Genomic DNA, 26,925 nt, shown 5'->3' with positions numbered 1-26,925 from the left:
ACAGTTTTGACTGGGCTGAGGGGGAGCTACAGTGGGGAAAAAAAGTATTTAGTCAGCCACCAATTGTGCAAGTTCTCCCACTTAAAAAGATGAGAGATGCCTGTCATTTTCATCATAGGTACACGTCAACTATGACAGACAAATTGAGGAAAAAAAATCCAGAAAATCACATTGTAGGATTTTTTATGAATTTATTTGCAAATTATGGTGGAAAATAAGTATTTGGTCACCTACAAACAAGCAAGATTTCTGGCTCTCACAGACCTGTAACAACTTCTTTAAGAGGCTCCTCTGTCCTCCACTCGTTACCTGTATTACTGGCACCTGTTTGAACTTGTTATCAGTATAAAAGACACCTGTCCACAACCTCAAACAGTCACACTCCAAACTCCACTATGGCCAAGACCAAAGAGCTGTCAATGGACACCAGAAACAAAATTGTAGACCTGCACCAGGCTGGGAAGACTGAATCTGCAATAGGTAAGCAGCTTGGTTTGAAGAAATCAACTGTGGGAGCAATTATTAGGAAATGGAAGACATACAAGACCACTGATAATCTCCCTCGATCTGGGGCTCCACGCAAGATCTCACCCCGTGGGGTCAAAATGATCACAAGAACGGTGAGCAAAAATCCCAGAACCACACGGGGGGACCTAGTGAATGACCTGCAGAGAGCTGGGACCAAAGTAACAAAGCCTACCATCAGTAACACACTACGCCGCCAGGGACTCAAATCCTGCAGTGCAAGACGTGTCCCCCTGCTTAAGCCAGTACATGTCCAGGCCCGTCTGAAGTGCATTTGGATGATCCAGAAGAGGATTGGGAGAATGTCATATGGTCAGATGAAACCAAAATATTACTTTTTGGTAAAAACTCAACTCGTCATGTTTGGAGGACAAAGAATGCTGAGTTGCATCCAAAGAACACCATACCTACTGTGAAGCATGGGGGTGGAAACATCATGCTTTGGGGCTGTTTTTCTGCAAAGGGACCAGGACGACTGATCCGTGTAAAGGAAAGAATGAATGGGGCCATGTATCGTGAGATTTTGAGTGAAAACCTCCTTCCATCAGCAAGGGCATTGAAGATGAAATGTGGCTGAGTCTTTCAGCATGACAATGATCCCAAACACACCGCCCGGGCAACGAAGGAGTGGCTTCGTAAGAAGCATTTCAAGGTCCTGGAGTGGCCTAGCCAGTCTCCAGATCTCAACCCCATAGAAAATCTTTGGAGGGAGTTGAAAGTCCGTGTTGCCCAGCGACAGCCTCAAAACATCACCGCTCTAGAGGAGATCTGCATGGAGGAATGGGCCAAAATACCAGAAACAGTGTGTGAAAACCTTGTGAAGACTTACAGAAAACGTTTGACCTGTGTCATTGCCAACAAAGTGTATATAACAAAGTATTGAGAAACTTTTGTTATTGACCAAATACTTATTTTCCACCATCATTTGCCAATAAATTCATAAAAAATCCTACAATGTGATTTTCTGGATAATTTTTTCTCATTTTGTCTGTCATAGTTGACGTGTACCTATGATGAAAATTACAGGCCTCTCTCATCTTTTTAAGTGGGAGAACTTGCACAATTGGTGGCTGACCAAATACTTTTTTTCCCCACTGTATGCTTCCGCAGAGGAAGGGGAGCCAGCAGGCCAGAGGTGGATGAACGCAATGCCCTCGTTTGGGTGTAGGGACTGATCAGAGCCTGAAGGTACAGAGGTGCCGTTCCCTTCACTGCTCCATAGGCAAGCACCATGGTCTTGTAGCGGATGCGAGCTTCAACTGGAAGCCAGTGGAGTGTGCGGAGGAGGGGGGTATGTGACTCACCACCTGGATTTGGTCTTATGTAGCAACATTTGAAATGCTGTTTTTTTACATTGAATAAAAGTAGAGACTCAGAGCCACACAATGGTATGTCATACACTGCATTTTTGAGGAACAATGGGAAAGTAATTCTGCTTTGAAAGTTAAACTTGTAAACTCACTTTTGAGAAAATGGCATTTGAACATTTTGGTATTTAGAGAAGAGCTCTTCTTTGTCTACACCCATTCAGCATCGTTCACACCCTCTTAAGCTTTAGCCCCACCCATCTCGTTTCGCTCTCGGAGCGTTCAGAGTGCACGCTTGACACTCTGGCCGATTATTTGTTTACCTCTGGATAACATGAAAACAGCCTAACCAGCTCTTCTGGCAACAATTTCATTACGCTTTTTTGCTGACGTTTACAGACACTGGCCATATTCAATGGGTGTTGTACACTTTAGCTTAAGACATGTAGCTAGCTAACATTAGACTCTAACTAGCAAAGCAAATAGATCTGGGATACGAATAATAAAGTCATACACGTAACGTTAGCTATGGAGCCAGCCAGCTAACGTTAGCTAGCTAGCTAACAGCACACTTTAGCTTGAAATGAAACCCCTTTCTGTCAAAATTAGAACCATGTAATATCTGAAAATGTAGCTAGCTAGACTCGATCCTCCAGAATGTGGAGAGCAACACTTATGCAGCTCCACTACACAATACATTTTTTTTAAAGCCGCGTTCGACAGGATTACCAACAAAGACTCACCAGCTCAAATGGACAGAAGCCCTCTATATGGCTGACCAATCTGAACTCCTCTCTCTGCATGTCCAGCCCACTCATTATATCAGCCAATCATGGCTAGTGGGAAGGTTGCTGTCTTTTTCTGTGGCTTAACCAACGAGGCTCATAATTTAACAATTGTATTTGTATTTACAGATGGCATACAAGTTTGTTATTAAGGCACATGAAAGTTAACATGTTCCAGAAGGCATTTCTGCCAAACAACGCATTTTGATGTTTAAAAAAATCAAATGGCTCTCCTGTGAAGTCGTGACTTGCGACATACGCCTAGTTTCCTGAAACGGTCACATATATTGTATACCGGGGTATTTTGAAATACTGACGGTATGAATTTCAATACCAAAGTTTTTATGCAAAATGTGGGGGTTCGGGACCACGCCTCGCGGGGGCTGTGGGAGTGCGTGCTACACTGCTTATAACTAACTACAGTGGGGAGAACAAGTATTTGATAAACTGCCGATTTTGCAGGTTTTCCTACTTACAAAGCATGTAGAGGTCTGTAATTTTTATCATAGGTACACTTCAACTGTGAGAGACGGAATCTAAAACAAAAATCCAGAAAATCACATTGTATGATTTTTAAGTAATTAATTTGCAATTTATTGCATGACATAAGTATTTGATACATCAGAAAAGCAGAACTTAATATTTGGTACAGAAACCTTTGTTTGCAATTACAGAGATCATACGTTTCCTGTAGGTCTTGACCAGGTTTGCACACACTGCAGCAGGGATTTTGGCCCACTCCTCCATACAGACCTTCTCCAGATCCTTCAGGTTTCGGGGGCTGTCGCTGGGCAATACGGACTTTCAGCTCCCTCCAAAGATTTTCTATTGGGTTCAGGTCTGGAGACTAGCTAGGCCACTCCAGGACCTTGAGATGCTTCTTACGGAGCCACTCCTTAGTTGCCCTGGCTGTGTGTTTCGGGTCGTTGTCATGCTGGAAGACCCAGCCACGACCCATCTTCAATGCTCTTACTGAGGGAAGGAGGTTGTTGGCCAAGATCTCGCGATACATGGCCCCATCCATCCTCCCCTCAATACGGTGCAGTCGTCCTGTCCCCTTTGCAGAAAAGCATCCCCAAAGAATGATGTTTCCACCTCCATGCTTCAGGGTTGGGATGGTGGTCTTGGGGTTGTACTCATCCTTCTTCTTCCTCCAAACACAGCGAGTGGAGTTTAGACCAAAAAGCTCTATTTTTGTCTCATCAGACCACATGACCTTCTCCCATTCCTCCTCTGGATCATCCAGATGGTCATTGGCAAACTTCAGATGGGCCTGGACATGCGCTGGCTTGAGCAGGGGGACCTTGCGTGCGCTGCAGGATTTTAATCCATGACGGCGTAGTGTGTTACTAATGGTTTTCTTTGAGACTGTGGTCCCAGCTCTCTTCAGGTCATTGACCAGGTCCTGCTGTGTAGTTCTGGGCTGATCCCTCACCTTCCTCATGATCATTGATGCCCCACGAGGTGAGATCTTGCATGGAGCCCCAGACCGAGGGTGATTGACCGTCATCTTGAACTTCTTCCATTTTCTAATAATTGCGCCAACAGTTGTTGCCTTCTCACCAAGCTGCTTGCCTATTGTCCTGTAGCCCATCCCAGCCTTGTGCAGGTCTACAATTTTCTCCCTGATGTCCTTATACAGCTCTCTGGTCTTGGCCATTGTGGAGAGGTTGGAGTCTGTTTGATTGAGTGTGTGGACAGGTGTCTTTTATACAGGTAATGAGTTCAAACAGGTGCAGTTAATACAGGTAATGAGTGTAGAACAGGAGGGCTTCTTAAAGAAAAACGAACAGGTCTGTGAGAGCCGGAATTCTTACTGGTTGGTAGGTGATCAAATACTTATGTCATGCAATAAAATGCACATTTTTGTGATTTTCTGGATTTTTGTTTTAGATTCCGTCTCTCACAGTTGAAGTGTACCTATGATAAAAATTACAGGCCTCTACATGCTTTGTAAGTAGGAAAACCTGCAAAATCGGCAGTGTATCAAATACTTGTTCTCCCCACTGTATAAGGTAACTATCTAAGAGGTGCCAAATATATGATCTCCAGCTCAGTGCTACAGCTATGCATTTGGTTTGCTAACTTGCTAGCTAATCGGCTAGCTTACAAGATCAGCCTACTTGGTTACAGCAGAGACAATCAATTCCCTCCGCGATCAAGATCCCTGCTGCCTAAATTTGTTTTATGCGACCAAAAATGTGAAATAAATATTACCTTTGTGTGCACTGACGGTAATACCGTAAGGTACAGGAACGGTATGAAAATCTGGATACCGCCCAACCCTAGATTCAGTCCTATGGTGGTGTATTGTTAGTACAGATAGTCACTCCTGTTCAATTATTGTGCTCTTATAATTCATACCATATACTCCTAAGCACATAATATATATATTTTTATAGTTCCCTATTTCTTCTAAAATATGATGACAAGGTGTGGTGACCAAAAGTTTTTTTAAATTTCAACTTAGGGTGCCAATATATTTGGCCGCAACTGTATAACAGTGTTAATTTCATCAACGAAAATAGTGACTCAAATATTCATCTAATACCTATTTTTTTCAGTGGCAATTGTCTAGACTATAAGTGACTAAATAAACCCAGAAAAAACCCAGACTGCAACTAAACGGAAAAATATTTTTCATTTCAGTTGACTAAAACGAGACGAGGCTAAATTATCTCTGAGATTAAAATCTGCCTACTAAATGGACTGGACAAGGGTTTTTGGAGAGATTGAGGGCTTTTCAGTGATGAGCACAACTAATATTAGCAGCAGAGATCTGCAGCGCTGTTCTGTTCAGCAGTGAGAAGGATACGCCACACCCAGCACACACAGCCTACATCAGCTGGTGAACTGCGGGAGCAAGCAATAAGTGTGGGCAGACAGGCTCCCTCCGGCTCCGCCTCCAATTATACAGATTGCGCAGGCTTCCCCGTAGCTAACCAGTCACCACCAGCCTTCTAGTTACAGTGACTTGCGAAAGTATTCACCCCCCTTGTCATTTGTCCTATTTTGTTGCCTTACAACCTGGAATTAAAATGGATTTCTGGGGGGTTTGTATCATTTGATTTACACAACATGCCTACCACTTCGAAGATGCAAAATATTTTTTATTGTGAAACAAGCAAGAAACAGAAAACTTGAGCGTGCATAACTATTCACTGGCACACAGCAATGGCTTTTTTCTTGCCACTCTTCCGTAAAGCCCAGCTCTCCCAGATACTCCAATATCTGCTGTGGAGCTTTGCAGCTCCTTCAGGGTTATCTTTGGTCTCTTTGTTAGCTCTCTGATTAATGCCCTCCTTGCTTGGTCTGTGAGTTTTGGTGGGCGGCCCTCTCTTGGCAGGTTTGTTGTGGTGCCATCATCTTTCAATTTTTTTATAATGGATTTAATGGTGCTCGGTGGGATGTTCAAAGTTTCAGATATTTTTTTATAACCCAACCCTGATCTGTACTTCTCCACAACTTTGTCCCTGACCTGTTTGGAGAGCTCCTTGGTCTTCATGGTGCCGCTTGCTTGGTGGTGTGCCTTGCTTAGTGGTGTTGCAGACTCTGGGGCCTTTCAGAACAGGTGTATATATACTGAGATCATGTGACAGATCATGTGACACTTAGATTACACACAGGTGGACTTTATTTAACTAATTATGTGACTTCTGAAGGTAATTGGTTGCATCAGATCTTATTTAGGGGCTTCATAGCAAAGGGGGTGAATACATATGCACGCACCACTTTTCCATAATTTATTTCTTAGAATTTTTTGAAACAAGTAATTTTTTTAATTTCACTTCGCCAATTTAGACTATTTTTTGTATGTCTATTACATTACATTTGTAGTCTCGCTCAACCCGCCCACTTTCCCAACTGCATTTCATAGCCAGGTTATGTAGCCAAGTGTCACTCTTTTCCTCAGATAAAACGGTTTGAGAGATTACCGTAAAAAAGATATGACCCATAATACCGGCACTATGTTTTTTTCTATCTATCATGCATTGGTGGACCGCATTTTACATTCAAAAGCATATTGAGGGCCGTTCTAAAACCGTTTATTTAGGCAACACCTTGTTCAGTCATGTTACCTCATTGGCTAGCTATAGCTAACAACCTGGGGCGTGTTCAGCAGGACACATTTAGAAAAGTTCAGATAGAAATATGCTATGCAGAATAAACATGAATCTCTGACATGTTGAATAAGTAATAACGTTGGCTCTATTCATGGAATATCTACAGTTGAAGTCGGAAGTTTACATAAAAACTTGGTTGGAGTCATTAAAACTTGTTTTTCAACCACTCCACACATTTGTTGTTAACAAACTATAGTTTTGGCAAGTCGGTTAGGACATCTACTTTGTGCATGACACAAGTAATTTTTCCAACAATTGTTTACAGACAGATTATTTCACTTATATTTCACTGTATCACAATTCCAGTGGGTTCAGAAGTTTACGTACACTAAGTTGACTGTGCCTTTAAACAGCTTGGAAAATTCCAGAAAATGATGTCATGGCTTTAGAAGCTTCTGATAGGCTGTATTGACATCATTTGAGTCAATTGGAGGTGTACCTGTGGCTGTATTTCAAGGCCTACTTTCAAACTCAGTGCCTCTTTGCTTGACATCATGGGAAAACCAAAAAAATCAGCCAAGACCTCAGAAAAAAAATTGTAGACCTCCACAAGTCTGGTTCATCCTTGGGAGCAATTTCTAAACGCCTGAAGGTACCATGTTCATCTGTACAAACAATAGTAGGCAAGTATAAACACCATAGGACCACGCAGCCGCCATACTGCTCAGGAAGGAGACGCATTCTGTCTCCTAGAGATGAACGTACTTTGGTGCGAAAAGTGCAAATCAATCCCAGAACAACACCAAAGGAACTTGTGAAGATGCTGGAGGAAACGTATACAAGAGTATCTATATCGACAGTAAAACAAGTCCTATATCGACATAACCTGAAAGGCCTCTCAGCAAGGAAGAAGCCACTGCTCCAAAACCGCCATAAAAAAGCCAGACTACGGTTTGCAACTGCACATGGGGACAAAGATCGTACTTTTTGGAGAAATGTCCTCTGGTCTGATGAAACAAAAATAGAACTGTTTGGCCATAATGACCATCGTTATGTTTAGAGGAAAAAAAGGGTTGCTTGAAGAACCATCCTAACCGTGAAGCACGGGGGTGGCAGCATCATGCTGTGGGGGTGCTTTGCTGCAGGAGGGACTGGTGCACTTAACAAAATAGATGGCATCATGAGGAAGGAAAATTGTGTGGATATATTGAAGCAACATCTCAAGACATCAGTCAGGAAGTTGTGGTCCTCTGTAGCTCAATTGGTAGAGCATGGCGCTTGTAAAGCCAGGGTAGTGGGTTCGATCCCCAGGACCACGTTTGCATAAAAATGTATGCACACATGACTGTAAGTCGCTTTGGATAAAAGCGTCTGCTAAATGGCATATTATTATTATTATATAAGTTAAAGCTTGGTCGCAAATGGGTCTTCCAAATGGACAATGACCCCAAGCATACTTCCAAAGTTGTGTCAAAATGGTTTAAAGACAACAAAGTCAAGGTATTGGAGTGGCCATCACAAAGCCCTGACCTCAAGCCTATAGAACATTTGTGGGCAGAACTGAAAAATCGTGTGCGAGCAAGGAGGCCTACAAACCTGACTCAGTTACACCAGCTCTGTCAGGAGGAATGGGCCAAAATTCACCCAACTTATTGTGGGAAGCTTGTGGAAGGCTACCTGAAACGTTTGACCCAAGTTAAACAATTTAAAGGCAATGCTACCAAATACTAATTGAGTGTATGTAAACTTCTGACCCACTGGGAATGTGATGAAAGAAATAAAAGCTGAAATAAATCATTCTCTCTACTATTATTATTCTAGTATTACTGTCCAGTCCTTTTGACCCACCCCTCTCTCCACTGCTACAGTACATAAGGCACTGAACTGAGCTAGGCTACAGTATGGAGGCTTTTGGCTTTGAGCAACGCTCTCCTTGGCAGTCGCACTGCACGGCTCCACTACTGGCTGTTCTGTGTGTGTGTGTGTGTGTGTGTGTGTCTCTCTTTCTCTCTCTCTCTCTCTCTCTCTCTCTCTCCTCTCTCTCCTTCTTTCTCTATCTTTCTCTCTCCCTCTTTCTCTCCCTCAGATTGATTTTGTTCTTCCTCCTCTCCTTGCTAAATTCAGGGGGAATGTCTTTGATCAATATACTTTTTGCTGCTAAGCCGTTTTCCCCGACATTTTTAGATGACCTACTTAGTAATCTCCCCAGTTAGAGTATATAGCTCTTCTTTTCATAAAATAAAATGAGAAAGGGAGAAAGTGACAGAAAGGAGGAGAGGAAAAAGGAAGATATCCGCAGCCGGATTTGCCGCACTCTCACAGCTTAATAAATATTGGAGGCGAAGGCCGGCTTCTGTGATGATAATAGCCTGGGATTAGGGTGGTTTTGAAGGGTAGGAGTTGCTACATTTGAGCAGGTTTTACCTTGGGAGGGTTCTTTGCCTCCTGGTGTTGTATTGTATGTGGTTTACAGTCTAGTCTTCAGGTTTAATATAAATGACATAGGATTTTTTTTGGCAGAAAAGTCAGGAAGAGACATGTCTGTGAAGAAATAGAAGGAACTTAGGGAAGGTATAATTCTTTGCAGCCAGTGGTCCATAGAACCTTCTCTCCTCCTCCCCCTTCTTCTGTATATCATCTACTGTCTCATCCTCTCTCTCTTCCTTGGGGGGGTTTTGTTTGCTCATGTTGTGGAAGATGGGATTGGCCGCAAGACATGTGTGTTGAATTTGGGAGGGGAGTTGGCTATCTATCAGACATGATGAATGGACCATTGGTCCGTCTCTACACTCTCCTAACCTCAGCCCCTCCCCCTCACACAGTAGTAACAGGCAGAAACACCTGAACATACTGTCCACATATATACACACACACACACACACACACACACACAATCTCAGTATTTATCAGAGGAGGCTGGCGGGTTTTATTTTAGAACTGCTGTTAAGGAAAGCATGGGCAGAGATCTGACAGACAAGCAGTGGGAGCTCATCTCCCTCTCCCATCCACATAAACAGAACCCTGTGGAGACCCTCCCTCAGGCTCTGGGTTGTGTGTGTGTGTGAGTGTGTGTGCACGTGCACTGTGGGCATGCAATGCTCTTGGCACAGAACCTGCGCTCTTGTTGATCATCTGGCTCATCATTGCGCCATCTGTCTCTGCCACAAACACTATATTCACATGCATTGCCCATATTTGCAATAATCTGCCAGTATTTGCATCATATTACAACAAAACCTATGTTACATCTGTCATTAGTTAGTTTGATAGATACTTCACATCACTTCGAAAGGGACTTTAAAGTCTCTTAGAGAAGAGTTGAGAGGTCTAAATGCAACCTGCATATCACCTCATCTTGAGCACAAGTCCAGAGTCTTCTGCAAGTCATGGTGGCTTTGCTGAGTGACTTTACCTGTATTATCTTAAGTATGGGAATTTCTCATATATTTTGCAGGAGACAGGAGAGCTTGGCTCCAAGACAAAAATACTCTTAAATGGATGAGTCAATGGTGTTGCCTGGATGCAGATAGGTTGCCATGTCGATTCCCTACCTCTCTATCCTCTTCCTCCTCCTCTATCCTAATAATTTGATATTAAACCGATTATGGCAGTAGGCAGATAATGCAATAATCATATAAACAACTTACTCTGCTTATCTTAATCTTATCTCAAAATCGAAGTATGCATACCCTGATTAAAACACCTGGCTTTCTGTGCAATCTTTCAAATTATTAGGATATGTAAACACCTTAATCAGCGTTCTAGTGGTGTATTTGATCTGAGCATGTGCTAGCACCAGCCGAGCGAGCCTCCCTCTTAGCGCGAGTGAAGTGTGTTTGGAACAACTGAATGTATGCGTCTTAGAAGTAGTTTTCACACTTTATGTCCAAACACAGAATCAAATATGCTTCCCAAAAATAACATGTTCGCTGTGGTAGAATATTTATTTTGATTGGCGTTTTTCTGCATTCATCAGAGTGCCATCAGGTAACCTGATTTTAGATGTGTCCATGTAAACAGGATTATTAGGGAAATCATTCTTCTTGCTAATCATGTAAAGGTTTTAATCAAACTATTATATTAATCTGAATTTCCACAATAATCGCATTATTCGGTGCATGTAACCGTACTCATTGATGTGAAGTCCACAAATGACTGTTTCTTTTTTCACAGCATTTTCATGTACCAGAATCACAGGGATTTTACATTTTTTAAGCGTTTCTTAGTATTTACCACATATAAAGGTGTCCAATACATTGTTACATTTTTTTTTTGTCATTTTAGCAGACGCTCTTATCCAGAGCGACTTACAGTTAGTGAGTGCATACATTATTTTTTTTATTTTTCATACTGGGAATCGAACCCACAACCCTGGCGTTGCAAACGCCATGCTCTACCAACTGAGCTACATCCCTGCCGGCCATTCCCTCCCCTACCCTGGACGACGCCGGGCCAATTGTGCGCCGCCCCATTGGTCTCCCGGTCGCGGCCGGCTACGACAGAGCCTGGATTCAAACCAGGATCTCTAGTGGCACAGCTAGCACTGCGATGCAGTGCCTTAGACCACTGCGCCACTCGGGAGACAAGTCTGTATTGTCTGTATATTCTATGTACAACGTCTGTCTGTGCATACTATGTGTATTTGTAAGCTTAAACCTGCTTGCCCTTCAAGTGAGCTGATAGCAGACCCGTGGCTATGCTTGCCATGCTATCCTCTGAGACAGACAGACAGACAGACAGACAGACAGACAGACAGACAGACAGACAGACAGACAGACAGACAGACAGACAGACAGACAGACAGACAGACAGACAGACAGACAGACAGACAGACAGACAGACAGACAGATGGAGAGGTGGTGAAAGCACCAGAGACACGCCCAGGCAAGAGAGACATTTATCAGAGCTGCCGTCCTATTGGCTGGCAGTGGCGGCCATGACAGATGGAGAGGTTCACATGGTTGCCATGGTACCCCTGCACCGCTGCAGCCCTCATCGCTGGGCTACAGTACTGTATGTATAATGCAGACGCAGAAGTCTGGCATGGGTAGTTTGAGGTGATTGTTGTTGCTTTTGAGGCTTTGTTGCGTAACTAGACGGTGTCAAGGTCGCGCTGATTCATTTCTCTGGATTTAGCTCCTCTGGCTGAGTGGATGTTTGGCTCCGGACGTTTCCGCGAATCACCAAGGGTGTTTTCATTAATTATGTTTTTTGACAAACGGTGCGAGCGGCCGTCGTTAACAGTGCCAGGGAGAAATGGTGTCAGGATGAGAGGTGGATTATGTTGGCAAGCGTTTCTCTCTCCCTCTTTTTCAATGTGCTGTAGTTCTCTCTCTACCACTGTGGCTCTAGCTACAGTGCATTTGGAAAGTATTCAGTCCCCTTGACTTTTTCCACATTTTGTTACGTTACAGCCTTATTCTAAAATAGATTCAATTGTTTTCTTTCCTCATCAATCTACACACAATACCCCATAATGACAAAGCAAAAACAGGTTTTTAGAAATTTTAGCAAATGTATAAAAAATACACACTGAAATATCACATTTACATAAGTATTCAGACCCTTTACTCAGTACTTTGTTGAAGCACCTTTGGCAGCGAATACAGCCTAGAGTCTTCTTGGGTATGACGCTACAAGCTTGGCACACCTGTATTTGGGGAGTTTCTCCCATTCTTCTCTGCAGATCCTCTCAAGCTCTGTCAGGTTGGATGGGGAGCATCGCTGCACAGCTATTTTCAGGTCTCTCCAGCGATGTTCGATCGGGTTAAAGTCCGGGCTCTGGCTGGGCCACTCAAAGACAGTCAGAGACTTGTCCCGAAGCCACTCCTGCGTTGTCTTGGCTGTGTGCTTAGGGCATTGTTGGAAGGTGAATCTTCGCCCCAGTCTGAGGTCCTGAGCGCTCTGGAGCAGGTTTTCATCAAGGGTCTCTCTGTACATTGCTCTGTTCATATTTCCCTCGATCCTGACTAGTCTCACAGTCCCTGCCGCTGAGAAACATCCCCACAGCATGATGCTGCCACCACCATGCTTCACCGTAGGGATGGCGCCAGGTTTCCTCCAGACGTGACACTTGTCATTCAGGCCAAAGATTTCAATCTTGGTTTCATCAGACCAGAGAATCTTGTTTCTCATGGTCTGAGAGTCCTTTAGGTGCCTTTTGGCAAACTCCAAGCGGGCTGTCATGTGCCTTACTGAGGAGTGGCTTCCGTCTGACCACTCTATCTTAAAGGCCTGATTGGTGGAGTGCTGCAGAGATGGTTGTCCTTCTGGAAGGTTCTCCCATCTCCACAGAGGAACTGTCATGAGAATTTCTATCTCTAATTCAACCTAAGCTTGAATCATTACCAGGGGTTGTAAGGCTCTGGTTTTAATCATAAATGATTCAAGGTCCACAACCAGCAAGAATGATCTGTATTTTTATTCATGGAGAGCTCTGGCGCCAAAAAACATACATACAGCTTTTATATCCCTTGACACACAAAGGCACTTTGCTCCGCCCACCTTTTCACAGCTTCTCAGTCCCCTTCACCCTGGAATGCTTTCTCAGCAGTTTCTAACTCCTCCCCCTCTGTTAGTGGGTTGACACTACATTATAACTCTTAACACCGTTCACACATTTATACTGTATTTGGGGTGAAATCCTTTAGTCATTATTCTTAAAATACAAATTCATCTAACAGGAACTCTGGAGCTCTGTCAGAGTGACCATCGGGTTCTTTGTCACCTCCCTGACCAAGGCCCTTCTCCCCCGATTGCTCAGTTTGGTTGGGCGGCCAGCTCTAGGAAGAACTTGGTGGTTCCAAACTTCTTCCATTTAAGAATTGTGTTCTTGGGGAATTTTTTGCATAATTTTTTGGTACCCTTTCCCAGATCTGTGCCTCAACACAATCCTGTCTCGGAGCTCTATGGACAATTCCTTTGACCTCATGGCTTGGTTTTTGCTCTGACATGCACTGTTAACTGTGGGATCTTATATAGACAAGTGTGTGCCTTTCCAAATCATGTCCAATCAATTGAATTTACCACAGGTGGACTCTAATCAAGTTGTAGAAACATCTCAAGGATTATCAATTGAAACAGGATGCACCTGAGCTCAATTTCGAGTCTCATAGCAAAGGGTCTGAAATCTTATGTAAAGATATTTCTGTTTATTATTTTTTTATACATTTGCAAACATTTCTAAAAACCTGTTTCGCTTTGTCATTATGGGGTATTGTGTGTAGATTGATGAGTATAATTTTTTATTTAATCAATTTTAGAATAAAGCTGTAACGTAACAAATATGGAAAAAGTCAAGCGGTCTGAATACTTTCCGAATGCACTGTATGTCTCTTAAACACACACTTTAAAACACACACTTTTTTTGCAGACTCTCACACCCTGACTCCCTCACAAATACGTTTGTATTCCTTAACAAATATTTGATTTGCCTCATTGATCCTCTTAAAGAGGGAATAGTGCAAAATGGCCGTTGAGACAGAAAACCCCTAACTAGATGTGACAAGTGCTAAAAGCCAATCGGACAGGCACATGGATCATTCCTGGGGTATAGGCTACAATGCTCTATAGTCTATATCTATGCCCATTAGCATCAAGTTTGCTTTAGGTCTTTTCCATATTATGATGACGCATATCCACAACACTGAAGGATGCACAGTCAATTGAAGGTGAACCATATCAATGTTTTTGGTGTAAAAAAGGCCTTTAGCCTTTTGAACAACCACATATCATACACCATACTTTCTCTCTCTCTCTGTTAATATTGATGTAACAGCTGTAAGCTATGTACGATACATGCTTAACAAGTTTTTTTTATTTTTCTCGCTCTCTGCAGTGAGAAGAGGAAGCTGCAGGTGAATATCTCCAGTCCTATCCAGTGCAGTATGAATGGCAGGAAGTGCACTGTCATTGTGGAGCCCAAGATCAACCAATCGCAGCCAGACTTCACCAAGAGCCGCTCCGGTTATATCCTGGCAGTGCCTGGAAACTAAAAGGGCCACTCGGGGGCCACTCGGTCTGTGACAAGGACAAGTGACGATGAGGTGTCAAATGAGGACTATGTGAAGCATAACTCTGTTTGTATAGAGCTCATTTGTGAACTAGATGGTATGATATGATACATGGGAGGATTGAACTCTCAGAATGAAAGCCATGCCAAATTTGTAACTTTGAATAGATATTTATTTTACGTAACTCAATGTTTTTCAATAGGACATCAAATATGATTAATACATGCAAATGGTTTTAGTTAATTAGACAGACTCCCACACATGCACAATATTAATTCACCAAAGAGTTTATCTTTTTCTCTCACTTTTCGATATCAAGTTGAGTTAGCATGTACGACTGAGCTGTTTTGTTGGGGCGTCGATCATTTTATGTTACACTAGCTTTAGTATATTATGATTAGTATCACATTATCCGGCATTTCATTTGAGTAGAATATCTTGTTAAGAAATGTACATTCTCACGGCTACAGTGCCTTCAGAAAGTATTCATACCATTTGACATATTCCACATTTTGTTGTGTTACAGCCTGAATTCAAAAATGGATTAAATTGATTTGTTTTCTCACCCATCTACACACAATACCCCCATAATGAAATTTTTTTAACTTTTTGCAAATATATAGAAAATTAAATACAGAAATATCTCATTTACATAAGGATTCACACCCCTGAGTCAATACGTGTTAGAATCACCTTTGGCAGTGATTACAGCTGTGAGTCTTTCTTGGTAAGTTTCTAAGAGCTTTGCACACCTGGATTGTGCAACATTTGCACATTATTCTTTAAAAAATTCTTCAAGCTCTGTCAAGTTGGTTGTTGATCATTGCTAGACAGCCATTTTCAAGTCTTGCCATAGATTGTAAAGCTGATTTAAGTCAAAACTGTAACTAGGCCACTTAGAAACATTCAATGTCGTCTTGGTAAGCAACTCCAGTGTATGGCCTTGTGTTTTAGGTTATTGTCCTCCTGAAAGGTGAATTTGTCTCCAAGTGTCTGTTGGAAAGCAGACTGAACCAGGATTTCCTGTAGGATTTTGCCTGTGCGTAGCTTTATTCTGTTTCTTTTTATCCTAAAAAACTCCCTAGTTCTTGCTGATGACAAGCATAAATATGGAGAGTGGTACTCAGTGATGTGTTGGATTTGCCCTAATAATAATGCTTTGTATTCAGGACATAAAGGTTATTTCTTTGCCACATATTTTGCAGTTTTACAATAGTGCCTTATTGGAATATTTTTATTCTGTACAGGCTTCCTTCTTTTCGCTCTGTCATTTAGGTTAGTATTGTGGAGTAACTACAATGTTGTATCAGAGCCATTAAAAATGTTTTAAAGTCACCATTGGCCTCATGGTGAAATCCTTGAGCGGTGTCCTTCCTCTCCAGCAACTAAGTTAGGAAGGACGCCTGTACCTTTGTAGTGACTGGGTGTATTGATAAACCATCCAAAGTGTAATTAATAACTTCACCATGCTCAAAGGGATATTCAATGTCAACATTATTTTTGCACACAGAATGAGTCCATGCAAATTATTATGTGACTTGTTAAGCACAATTTTACTCCTGAACTTATTTATGTTTGCCATAACAAAGGGGTTTAATACTTATTGACTTAAGACATTTGAGCTTTTCATTTTTAATTCCATTTTGACATTATGGGGTATTGTGTGTAGGTCAGTGACACAAAATCTAAATGAAATCCATTTTAAATTCAGGCTGTAACACAACAAAATGTGGAAAAGTGTAGGGGTGTGAATACTTTATGAAGGCACTGTATGTTTTCATTATTTATTTGTATCTAAAATGGATATTTGATGGAAAGATGTTTAACACAACCCTTGTTTTAGACTACAGATAGACCACAGCCAGTCCTACATACACACATTTTCCATTCCTTTTGTATTTCGGAACAAGAATGGGAGATAATGTTGTCCTGTGTACATTAATAATGGAACAGTGTCAGAGGCACAGATGAGAAGTGTGTCGTTCTTAAGTAACTTGTCACAGGGTGTTGAGTGGGATGTGTTGAGCATATCCTGAACCTGAACGTCACGACATGCTCTGAGAGGAGCATTAAAATATATTTAATTTAAAACCTTATCTCTATGCATATACTGTACAGATGTAGCATCATGTTATGGGTATGCTTGTCACCGGCAGGGACTGGGGAGTTTGTCAGGATGAAAATAAATATGAAAGGAACAAAGCCCAGATAAAAAGTTAGAGGACAATGTTTTTAAGCGGGACAATTAAATAAATGTTAATGCCAAATACACACCAGAATAGCTTTCCAATAGGTGTTGAGTGTTCCTGAATGATCCAGTCTGTCATGACTTAAATCGGCTTGAAGATCAGAGACTAGGTTGACAAAAACAATAGATATATGTTGCCCTAAGAGTTGTGTGAAGTTGAGTCTTATTTAAAATGTTTTACAGCTGTAATAGCTGCCAAAGGTTCTTACACAAAGGATGGGAAGATATACGCAATCAAGACATTTTTGTGTTTTATTTGTATTTATTCAGAAGATTTTCTATAATTTTTCTTTGACTTTGGAAATGTGCAGTAGGTTGTGTAAATCAGTAGGGAAAAAAACAAATTTAATTACTTTTTTTATTTTATTTTAAGGCAGCAAAATGTGAAGACTGTGCAAGGTGTGTGTAGACTTTCACTAGGCACTGTATCTCTGTCAGTTGGCATTATTTTCAGTTTGAAAAAGTTATCTCCAATCAGTTTCAGAATTGCTGCCGAAAATCGGTACGTAATTAGTTAATTAGCGTATCTCTCATCTCAACTAAATAAATCTTCCTTTACCTTGCAGCTATGGCATATGATGACCTTGTTCTGTTGCTTGATAAGGCACTTTAGACCAGAAAATGGCTGCAACCTGCTGGAAAACGTCCCTCTATTGGGGGAAAGTTGTAGGCTATGTATTGTATTGTGGGTAGTATCTCTAATGGCAGGTGTTTAATATGTGGCTAGTCCTCAGGGCTGCCTGTAAGACTTGCTTATTATAGCTCTCCCCCATATCCTCTGACTGTCTGTCTGTCACATCCCACTGAAATAGGTTTCTCTCACTCCTTTCTCCTGAACTGCCTGTCTTGTAGGGAAGGATACTTTTGTCTGAGAACAAAAGCCCAGCTTGGCTGCCTCCTCTCCTCCCCTCTATTCTCTCTCCTATCTCTATCGCTCTATCTCCTCCCTCGCTCTGGGCGCTCTGCCCGGGTGGGTAGACTGCCACTGCAGGGCCGATGAGGAGTTTACTCTGAACCCCCCTGTGCCCCGGAGGAGAGAGGGAGAAAGAGGAGGAGAGGGAGAAAGAGTGCATCAGTGAAGACACAGAGCTAGATGAGATGCCCACTTTCCTCACTACTACATAAATAAGACTGGGACAAACGTGTGGTTCTTTAGCTGAGTAAGGATTCTAATGGTTCACTGTCACTCTGGGCTGCAGCATGGAGACTATTCATATATTGAATTATCTACTTTACATCCGGTACAAATGGGAAAAAGTAGTCAAGGTGAAAATAGGTTACCTGTGCCATCACATTCTTTCAGCTTTACCTTTCAGTTTGTGATCTGTGACTGTGTCTAGAAGGTATTGTGTCCGCTGAATCCTTGTCCCTCCTTGGTTTGTGTTGGGCTTGACTTTTCTTATCCAAAGCTTAACCTACAGTACGGTAAATCCCCTTGATTGTTTGTTTTTTTCCTAGCCGGATATCACTCTAGTGCCTTCAGAAAAGGGAACCCAGTCTATGACATTTCATTGAGTTTCTTCTGTCTTCTGTTGGTAACCATTTTGATTACAAATGTAAAATGTGTACCCAATTCTCAGCAATTTTTTTAATTGTACTGCAAAGATATCTGCAAATTGAGAATTGGTGAAGGTTGATAACATGTTATAACATAGTTGGAACATTTTTGTAACCTAGGGGGCGGTAACGTTCAGGGTTTCTGTAATGAGTATATACATTTATATTCTAATTTCCTTCAATATATTCAATACACCATATATATAGATGAATATATAGATACATTTGCTGATCAAACAATTTGCCTAATTTAATATTTTGCACATTTATGTAATATATATATCAATATTGATAATGAATGAGAGAAAGTGTTTGGACCAAATCTGAAGGGTTAGGGTTAAATATACAAGGACCCACAGTGATAGTTATTTGATTTAATCATTTGATTAATAAATGTATTTGCTCCAGTGGAATGACTTAATCTTTCGTTGACATAGGACATTTGATATTGCTCACCTAGTCTTGTATGTGTGTGTGTGTGTGTGTGTGAATTTGTGTTTTCAACCAGGAAAGCACATGGTTCATCAAGGTCTGCTGGTATGTAGGCTAGTCTGTGATGTTTTCTCCTTCTCCCAGCTGTTGTGTTGTCTGTGTGATGTTGGTAATATGGAGGAGCCAAACCACACTAATCCACCTGCTAACCTAGCAGCTGTTTCCCAGGACCTGTAGTCAGGTCACGATGACGGCATCACCACTTCGCACTCCCTGTCAATGAGAGCTATCTCAACAGAAGCATCACTAGCCGTCTGATGGACTAAAGTGGGTGGGAGGTGTGGGAGAGCAGGTTGGAGTTGGAGGATGACTAAGAGTCAGCAGTTGCGTTATCTTTCATACTCTGATTATATTGTCTTTGATTTACCCCATCGCCAATGGAAGTCAAATGGAGGCAGATTAAATGGCCATTGACTTTATGATACTATGATTCAAAAATAATGTATTATTTATGTCTCATAATCTTACAGTATGTAACTAGCTGGATTCTCCTCTAAATTGGGGAGATATGCCATTTTAATCTTCAAATTATTATTTTATGGATTTAATTCCACGGATTAGTCTGTTTTAAATTCATAACCCAGGCAACTCTTAAATGATATATGGGCCATAGACTTGGGTGTATTGTGGGGTCTAGTAAACGGATAGTAACAAGTATGTGATTATATCACTGAAGGGTTCAACTGCAGATGGAGACCACTCATTTGTGTATCATGAACAATCAGTGCATTTTATTTTCCATCACAGTACAAAAATAAATTAAAGTAAGCAGAAACAAACTGAAAAAGGTTCAATTACAGCAAAGGCTTTTTCAAAATAACTAGTAGCCTATCAGTGTAGAGTATCCTCTTTTTCCACTTCCTATTGGTCATAAGAAAACAAAATTCACACAATCTTCTGTACAAATAAACTCTCTCACACACACGCTCAATTTCACACTCACCACACATGCAGTCATTGAAATGCCTTTTTGAAGTTCTTTAACACTGTTTCTTTTTTGTTCTACAAAGTACACAACAAGATACAGAAAAAGAAGTCAACAGAAATGTTCTAACTATCACGTATTTTTTCTCTCTCTTTTTTGTAAGGTTTTTCAAGTATTTTTCAAACAACTACTCAGTGACACAATTGAAAAAAATGGCACATTTTAGTGAGTTGGGGCGAGAGGACAGCGAGAGGGTCAAGATTCCCCTGCTTTAAACCTTTGACCCCAATGCCCTGCCTTTTCCCCAGAGCAGTGCCTGTCCAAAGTGCTTGGCCCCCCCTATTACACTACACAACACACAACAACCCATTTCCCATTGCATTTAATCTCCCCATGACAAGGAACAATGCCACGGTACTGCTCTACAATGCTCCACAACACGTGTCCATTTGCACCATTCATTTTTCTCTTTGACTCCAACTGATACAGCAGAGGAGAGAGATGATCATATATCAACCAACAGTCCCTAAGAACAACCTTCATCACATGAGAGAAGAGAATAGCCTTTTTCCGGCATGGAAAAGACATACAATTAAAATAAAAAGTATTGTCTGAATATGACTGTCAAACATTTTGCATTTCCAGAAGAAATTTGAGAAACAATTATGAAAGAAAGCATGCATAATTTCTCACTGTTGAGATGATAAAAAGCGGGCATATACTCTTGGTTTTATTCTCTTGTATTTATTATTATTATTTTGATTTTTTTGATTTTTTTTTCCCAAGGTCCAGTTTAGTCTATGTATACTATTGACAACTTATTCCTGTTAAACTGTGGATTCAATTCTACTTATCTCTTACAACATATACTGTAGCAGTGGTTGACAGAAAAACCTACCACCTCCCTTTATCTTATTAGTTATTGGAGATGGAGGTGCTATCAGTTCTACCAGTTTCTAGCCTTTACAATTCTTCAATGCAAATGATAGCCATGTATCTTAACTGCTCCATTTGCTCTCATGTAGATGTAGTCATGGTTGTCATGGTGTTCCTATTGCCCTCTATGCTCATCCATTTCTCAGAGTGTCTTCAGCTGATTCAAAACCTGATTATCTCCATGGAGGTCAACATGGATATAACCTAATCTCATCTCCTCCCCAGCTGAATAAATTGTTGTCTTAGATTTGATTAATATTGGCATTGAGAGATTATTCCAGGGGAGGCTACCTGTCATTTTCTCTGATGTGCCACTTAGTGGTTTTGAGTGAAATGCCCTGCCATTGGCTGATGGTTATATTGTCTTGTTGATATGTGGAGCTTGCTCTCTGTCTAGGGTTGTAGGGTCTTTGTCTTTACTCAAGGTCTCTCTGATGTGGTAGTTACTTTGGCGATGGTCAGACTTTTTATTGGTTTTTAATCTAGGGTCAATCTATAGCTTATTCTCTGCAACATTAATTTGCAACAACCATCGATCTTCATTCCCACCAAAGATAAACTCACCAGTTACTCACAAAACCCATTCTTTCATATCCGGTTATTTTAAACAGACCAATGTATCATTCATTCATGATCTTTTGATTACAAGGGATGTGCTAAAATAACAAATACATTACAATAAATTAAGTTTCAATTAGTTATTAGATGAAAATTCATCCAATTACTCAACATTTGGACATCTTTCAATGTGTTTTCAGACCTACAGGATTTTCATCAAAGATATGGCACTAGTTAAACATTTGTTAAAGCTGAATGTCTTGTAGCAGAATATGAACCTTCATTCCAAAGTGTTTTTAGACAGAACCTTTAGACAAAAATACAAAATTATTCCTTGGTAAACAAATAGCCTATTTTAGCAAGCATAGCTAAATAAACTAGTTTTCACTTTTCTCACAGCATTCTCTAATGCAGATGCAGCTGGTTTAATTACAGATCAAATGGAAATAAGTAAATTAATTATTGTACTCAGAAATTCAAGAAAAATTGCATGGCACACGTGCATTAGTTTATTATTTTTAAGTAAAAATAAAAAGCCTTTAAGAAAATCAATAAATAAACCACCCTGGGCTTGAGCCTTTGAAGAGTAAAACATCCATTAATTTTTTTTCTGAGATGAAAGTAAAGTATGTCTTTCTTAACACGTAGTGTGACCATCAAGCCTTGTGTCTTATGTTGTATTTCCTCATGTCCTATTGTCTTGTTGTAAAGAAAAATCCCACAATGCAATTCAGGCCTGTTGTCAAGTCCTTCTGAAACAATCTTTCTCCACCAAACCCCTCTCGCCAAGTCACAAACAATAAACCCACAACAACATGAATCCAGCATCGGTGCCCCCACTTTTCCATTCAGATCAGATACTGTTTGCACTGCAGCAGAACTGTCCAGTCCATATCCTTCCTTGCAGTGGGGGTACATGGGTTTTCACTTCACAGTCTAAAGAGCCAGCGTTGCAGCTTGTCTGTTGATGTGAACACTAGCCCAGTCACGCAAGGGCCCTTTACCATCCCGTGGTAGGCAGTGCATCTCAGACAGTCAGAACAAACAGCAGGTGGCTGGTAGGGTGCTGCAGCCTCAGTCCTTTCCACATTCATAGCTGTAGATTTGTGTTCCTTTTCTATTGTTTGTTTTTTCATTGTCGGTTTTGTATTTTTCAATGTATTTATATATGTACGTAAGCAGAGGATGTACCCGAGTCTGGCATTTTTGTTTAGGTGTCAAAAGTGAAGTGAAAATGCAATTCTCTTTCCTTCGAAAAATATTAGTTTGGTCTTAAGAAAACTTGAGATAAATAGGATTTTTACCATAAAATGTTTTAGTTTTTTTCATCAAACTGCATTCCTATGCCCCTCTTTCAGTGAACTGTTGTACTGTTAGCTCTCAAACATGCTTATAATCTAAAACTTTTGGGGAATATCTGAGCCAAATTAACCCTAAAAATGAATCTTCCCCACTCCCCAAAACTTCCCCACTCCCCTCTTCCTACTCCCTCAACCAATCCCCCTCCCCCCATTTTGAAATACCAGACTGGAGTAGGCCCCTCCCCTCTCCTGGTTTCCCTCCCCTCCCCTGGTTTCCCTCTCCTCCCCTGAGCCCCGGGCCCCTCACCGGTCCAGACCGATGAGCAAGCGGCTCCTCTCCTCCTCCTTCTGGCTTTCGCTCTTCAGGTCGGCAAACACCTGAGTGAAATAGTGCGGGTCCGAGTTGATCTGGAGCATCTTAGCGCTCATCAGGTTGATGATGGACAGGCAGCGGTCCCAGAAGGTCTCCTTGGAGCTCTCCACCAGGAAGGGCTTGAGCGGGTAGGAGATTTCATTGCCCATGTATGAGTAGGACAGGTAGAGGCAGGTGAGCAGCACGGCCTGCAACTCGTGCTCGTTGGCCACCTCGGAGGAGACCACGTCGCGGCACAACATGTAGACAAACACCACGTTGGCCGGGGTGATGAACCCCTGATCTTGCCAACCCTGAAGGAGCAGCGAGCGGTCCACGCTCCGCAGCCACAGCACCGGGTCAGTGGGGGGCAGGTGCTTCAGTCTGTAGCAGCGCCGGCACAGGAACTCACCCAGGCAGCGCAGGAGCTCGCTGGTGGAGGCCTGGACGATCACCCTCTTGGGCGTACCTGGGGCTGTATTAGAGTTGGTCAGTGGGGCCTTCTTGACTGACGAGGCGGCGTTGGAGCTCTTGACGAGGGCAGGGGTGCTCTGGTCCTGTGTGAAAGTGGACAGGTTGGCACAGGACTGAGACTTCTTCAGGTTCTCGTTGTTGAGATGGGTCACATTGTTCTGGTATGTGGCGTTGGGCTGCACCTTCTTGGAGCTTTTTTTCTTGGCCGACACAGCCACGATCCGCTTCCATGGCAGAACATTGATGAGCGAGTGACGCTTCAGGTTCTTGTCTTTGGCGTTCTTGCTGTTCTGAATGGCCGTGTAGTGGCCCACTGTGGCTGGCCCATCTTCGAAGAGGGCCGCCTTCCTGTAGCTGGGCGAGAGAGACAGCACGGTTCCCATGGTGACTGAGTAGCAAAATCCAGGGGAGTTAGCCTCTCTGGGTTAGTGGATGACCGACCAGAGAGAATGGAGGGGAGGTCCTGAGGATCTCAATGCTTCTGAGCTTGGAGACCCTGGCTACAAGCGTCAGTTACTCTCAGGCATCTAATGCCACGGTAGGTCCTGATAGGAAGGTACGTGCTGGATGGATCAGGAGTTGATCTAAGCAGATTCTCTCTGTGCACTTGGCTCTCCTTCTCAGCTGGGTCAATAGTGCCTGTGGAAAACAAAATGGTTCAATATTAGCTAAATTAAATGCATGGCTTCAGTAGCTATTAGCTACATTTTACCACTTTCATTGTGTGCTCATAAATGTGAGCAATATAAAATGTATTTGATGTTGAGAATGAGAGAGTCCTATCTTGGTTGTGATTGCATTTTTGAATTTATAATTAATATCACAAAGATATTTCAATATGTCCTTGCTAATTGAAGATAAAGATGGATTATTTGGCTGCAAGCATTGTTTGGCTGCAATCTGTTATGGTTGTGTACGTCGGCTGCTGTCCAAGGTCCTGAAATCAAGTGTCTGTGTCGTCCTTATAAAGGAGCATGTCATAAAAGCGATGCTGTGAAGGCTATTGCGTTGAGATATCTTGGTTGGCTCTAATAATTCACAGGAATTTCCATAACATTCAGATATGCTTTCATAAATGTCTACACAAGGGGTCTTCAACCTTTTCTTGCCCTGGAACCCCCTCCCAGGCAAACCGGCAACCCAGGGACCACCATAATATGTTAGCAAAAAATATATAATCACGTCTTGTCTTATCATTAAATGATAATGGCAAGGAGAAGTAATCAACTTTTTAAAATGAATAGATTTGGTAGATAGATTTTCATTATTTTGATGTCCCCACATTACAATTGGAAGAGGAAGTGTAAACTTTAACATAGCCTATTAGCTAGAAAGGTAACTCCAAACACATTTTCGCTAAGAACAGCTGTAAACAAAGGTTAGCCATGTGTTGGCAAAATGTATGTCCAAATCAAGAAAGCTTACCAGTGCAATTGCTGCACTCAGGGACATCATGCACCAATTATTTTAGAGGGAGCACAAAGTAGCTGAGGATGGAGTCAGGGTGGTTGGAGAATTTAGATTTTTTTTAAACACCTGAAACAGCTTTTTCCTGCAATCTAGAGCCATAATAATTATGCCTAATTCTAGTAATTTAGTTTAGTAATTAATTTAACATCTGAACATTTTAAAAACAGGACAAATCTGAGGGGGCATGTGCCCTTGTGCCCCCCATGACACCTCTGGCACTGGAAGCTTAATCGCTGGTGTTTTTTCAAAGCCTATGTCAGATACTCCAGTGAGTGTAATTTGCTCAATATTAGGATTTGAGAAATTAAGTTGACATCATTAGAAATAAGATATTTTACTATTTTCTACTGTAGGTATGTAATTCAAAATTAGTTTATTCTATTGTTGATAGAGATATTCATAAAAACAATATGACCCTTAGGGGGAAGCGGGCCCTCGGTGAAATACCCATGGTGTACACAGTAGAGTCTATCGACAAGTGCTCGGTGATCCAATTTGAATGGTCTAATTAGCTGTGTTGTTTTGACTTGGTAAATGAAAAACAGACGGGTGAATCTAGGCCTATACTAGGGAATGTTATGGTGCCTCAAAGCACTCAGCAAATCAGACAGCAAATGACAACAAGCTGGATTAACAACTACACTGCTTGCTTGTTGACTATCCGCATGGTAATCCAAAGTAAAAACATCAGAAGGGCCTCTATACCTTTAACAAAAATCAATCAGCCGCCCAATCTACACATCCAATTCCTCTTGAATTATACATGAACATGCTTTAATTCGATTGAAGCCTAACGAATGATTGATGTATCCATGATCATACAGCAGTACCTTCTTTTTAAAATGGAAGCCTGAAATGTAAACACCTTTATGTGAAGGTCGCCTTTGCTATAGCCTATGAAATCATCGAGACTTTAAAACGATGTTTGTAAGATATAATCAGAATTTAAAGCAATTATTGTTTCATAACTTTTGTATCTATTGGCTAGCCTAATAATAATAGTATATTGCTGATGAGTCATGTGCGTTGAGAAAAATGTTTACGAGATAAGATTAAGCCATAACCATAACAGCAAAAAAAGTGATTGCAACTCAAAGATTTTAAGTTGATTTCAAGCAGGCTAGTCGATTTGTCAGAAAATACCAAATATGTTTTGCTATTTTACTTGTTAATTGAAAGATAAAGACAGTTTGTCTAACTTCAAGCGTTGGTTTCAAGGCTGTTATATGTGGTTGTGTAGGCTACATCGGCTGCTGTCCATGGTTCTGAAATCGAGCGTCCGCGTCCTAATAAAGCCGCAAAAGCGACGCTGAGTAATATGGAATTCCAACAAACCCTTTTGACCTGACTCCTCATTATGGTGCATATGAGCAGCCTCATGCAAAGAAATATAGGATACCTACAAATCTAGCAGTTTAGCCTATTTTCCCAGGTGATGTCGCCTATTCTCACATTTTGATGTTTACCATTTATAATTAAGTAGGTTATCCTTCGAAATAGGATACAATATTAGACCAATTATACATTCATTACTTACAGTGTGATATTTGTCCTCCAGTAAATGAAAAAATAATGGCACTGCAGTGATGGCTTCCTCAACAGTAGCAGCCAATTCATTTGATATTGTACACATCAAGGGGAAACCTCATAAACCATCTTGGAAAATGCAGAAAAAAGCATAACACCGTACAATCCAAGGAAAGAAAAGGCATTAATCAAGCAAGAGCATCCGCACGCCTTGACATATTCTGGGTATCGCCAGTCTCTGGTGCGCAGCCGATGGTAGGCAACTGTGGAATGGATGCTGATATGAAGATGTGCTATTGGTCCTCACCGCGAGATGCGGTTTCAAGGGTTGCTGTGCGCTCCCACTGGCTCCCTGGTGTAAAAAGGGAGAAAGGCAGTGGTCGGGCGCTGTA

The 26,925-nt window shown here is 41.6% G+C and overlaps 2 protein-coding genes across 2 annotated transcripts in view; one reads left to right on the top strand and one right to left on the bottom strand.

Annotated features, from left to right (window-relative positions):
* LOC121546993 (unconventional myosin-Id) overlaps positions 1-15,228 on the top strand; it is an 85,826-nt gene extending 70,598 nt beyond the window's left edge. The window contains exon 21 of the mRNA XM_041858107.2: positions 14,519-15,228. Coding sequence (XP_041714041.2) covers positions 14,519-14,675 — 157 coding nt within the window. The 3' untranslated portion in view covers positions 14,676-15,228. The remainder of the gene's footprint in view (positions 1-14,518) is intronic.
* Positions 15,229-20,955: 5,727 nt separating this feature from the next.
* On the bottom strand, positions 20,956-26,860 carry LOC121547283 (cyclin-dependent kinase 5 activator 1). Its single transcript, XM_041858462.2, has 2 exons — positions 26,544-26,860; positions 20,956-24,175 (listed from the first exon to the last, which is right to left on the bottom strand). Exon 2 carries the CDS (start codon positions 23,917-23,919, stop codon positions 23,014-23,016), a length of 906 nt encoding a protein of 301 aa, XP_041714396.1. The 5' UTR covers positions 23,920-24,175; positions 26,544-26,860; the 3' UTR covers positions 20,956-23,013.
* Positions 26,861-26,925: the final 65 nt, after the last annotated feature.

The sequence above is a fragment of the Coregonus clupeaformis genome, chromosome 31 (genome assembly GCF_020615455.1).
Source record: "Coregonus clupeaformis isolate EN_2021a chromosome 31, ASM2061545v1, whole genome shotgun sequence".
NCBI lineage: Eukaryota > Metazoa > Chordata > Actinopteri > Salmoniformes > Salmonidae > Coregonus > Coregonus clupeaformis.
This window is presented reverse-complemented; position numbering and strand designations above follow the sequence as displayed.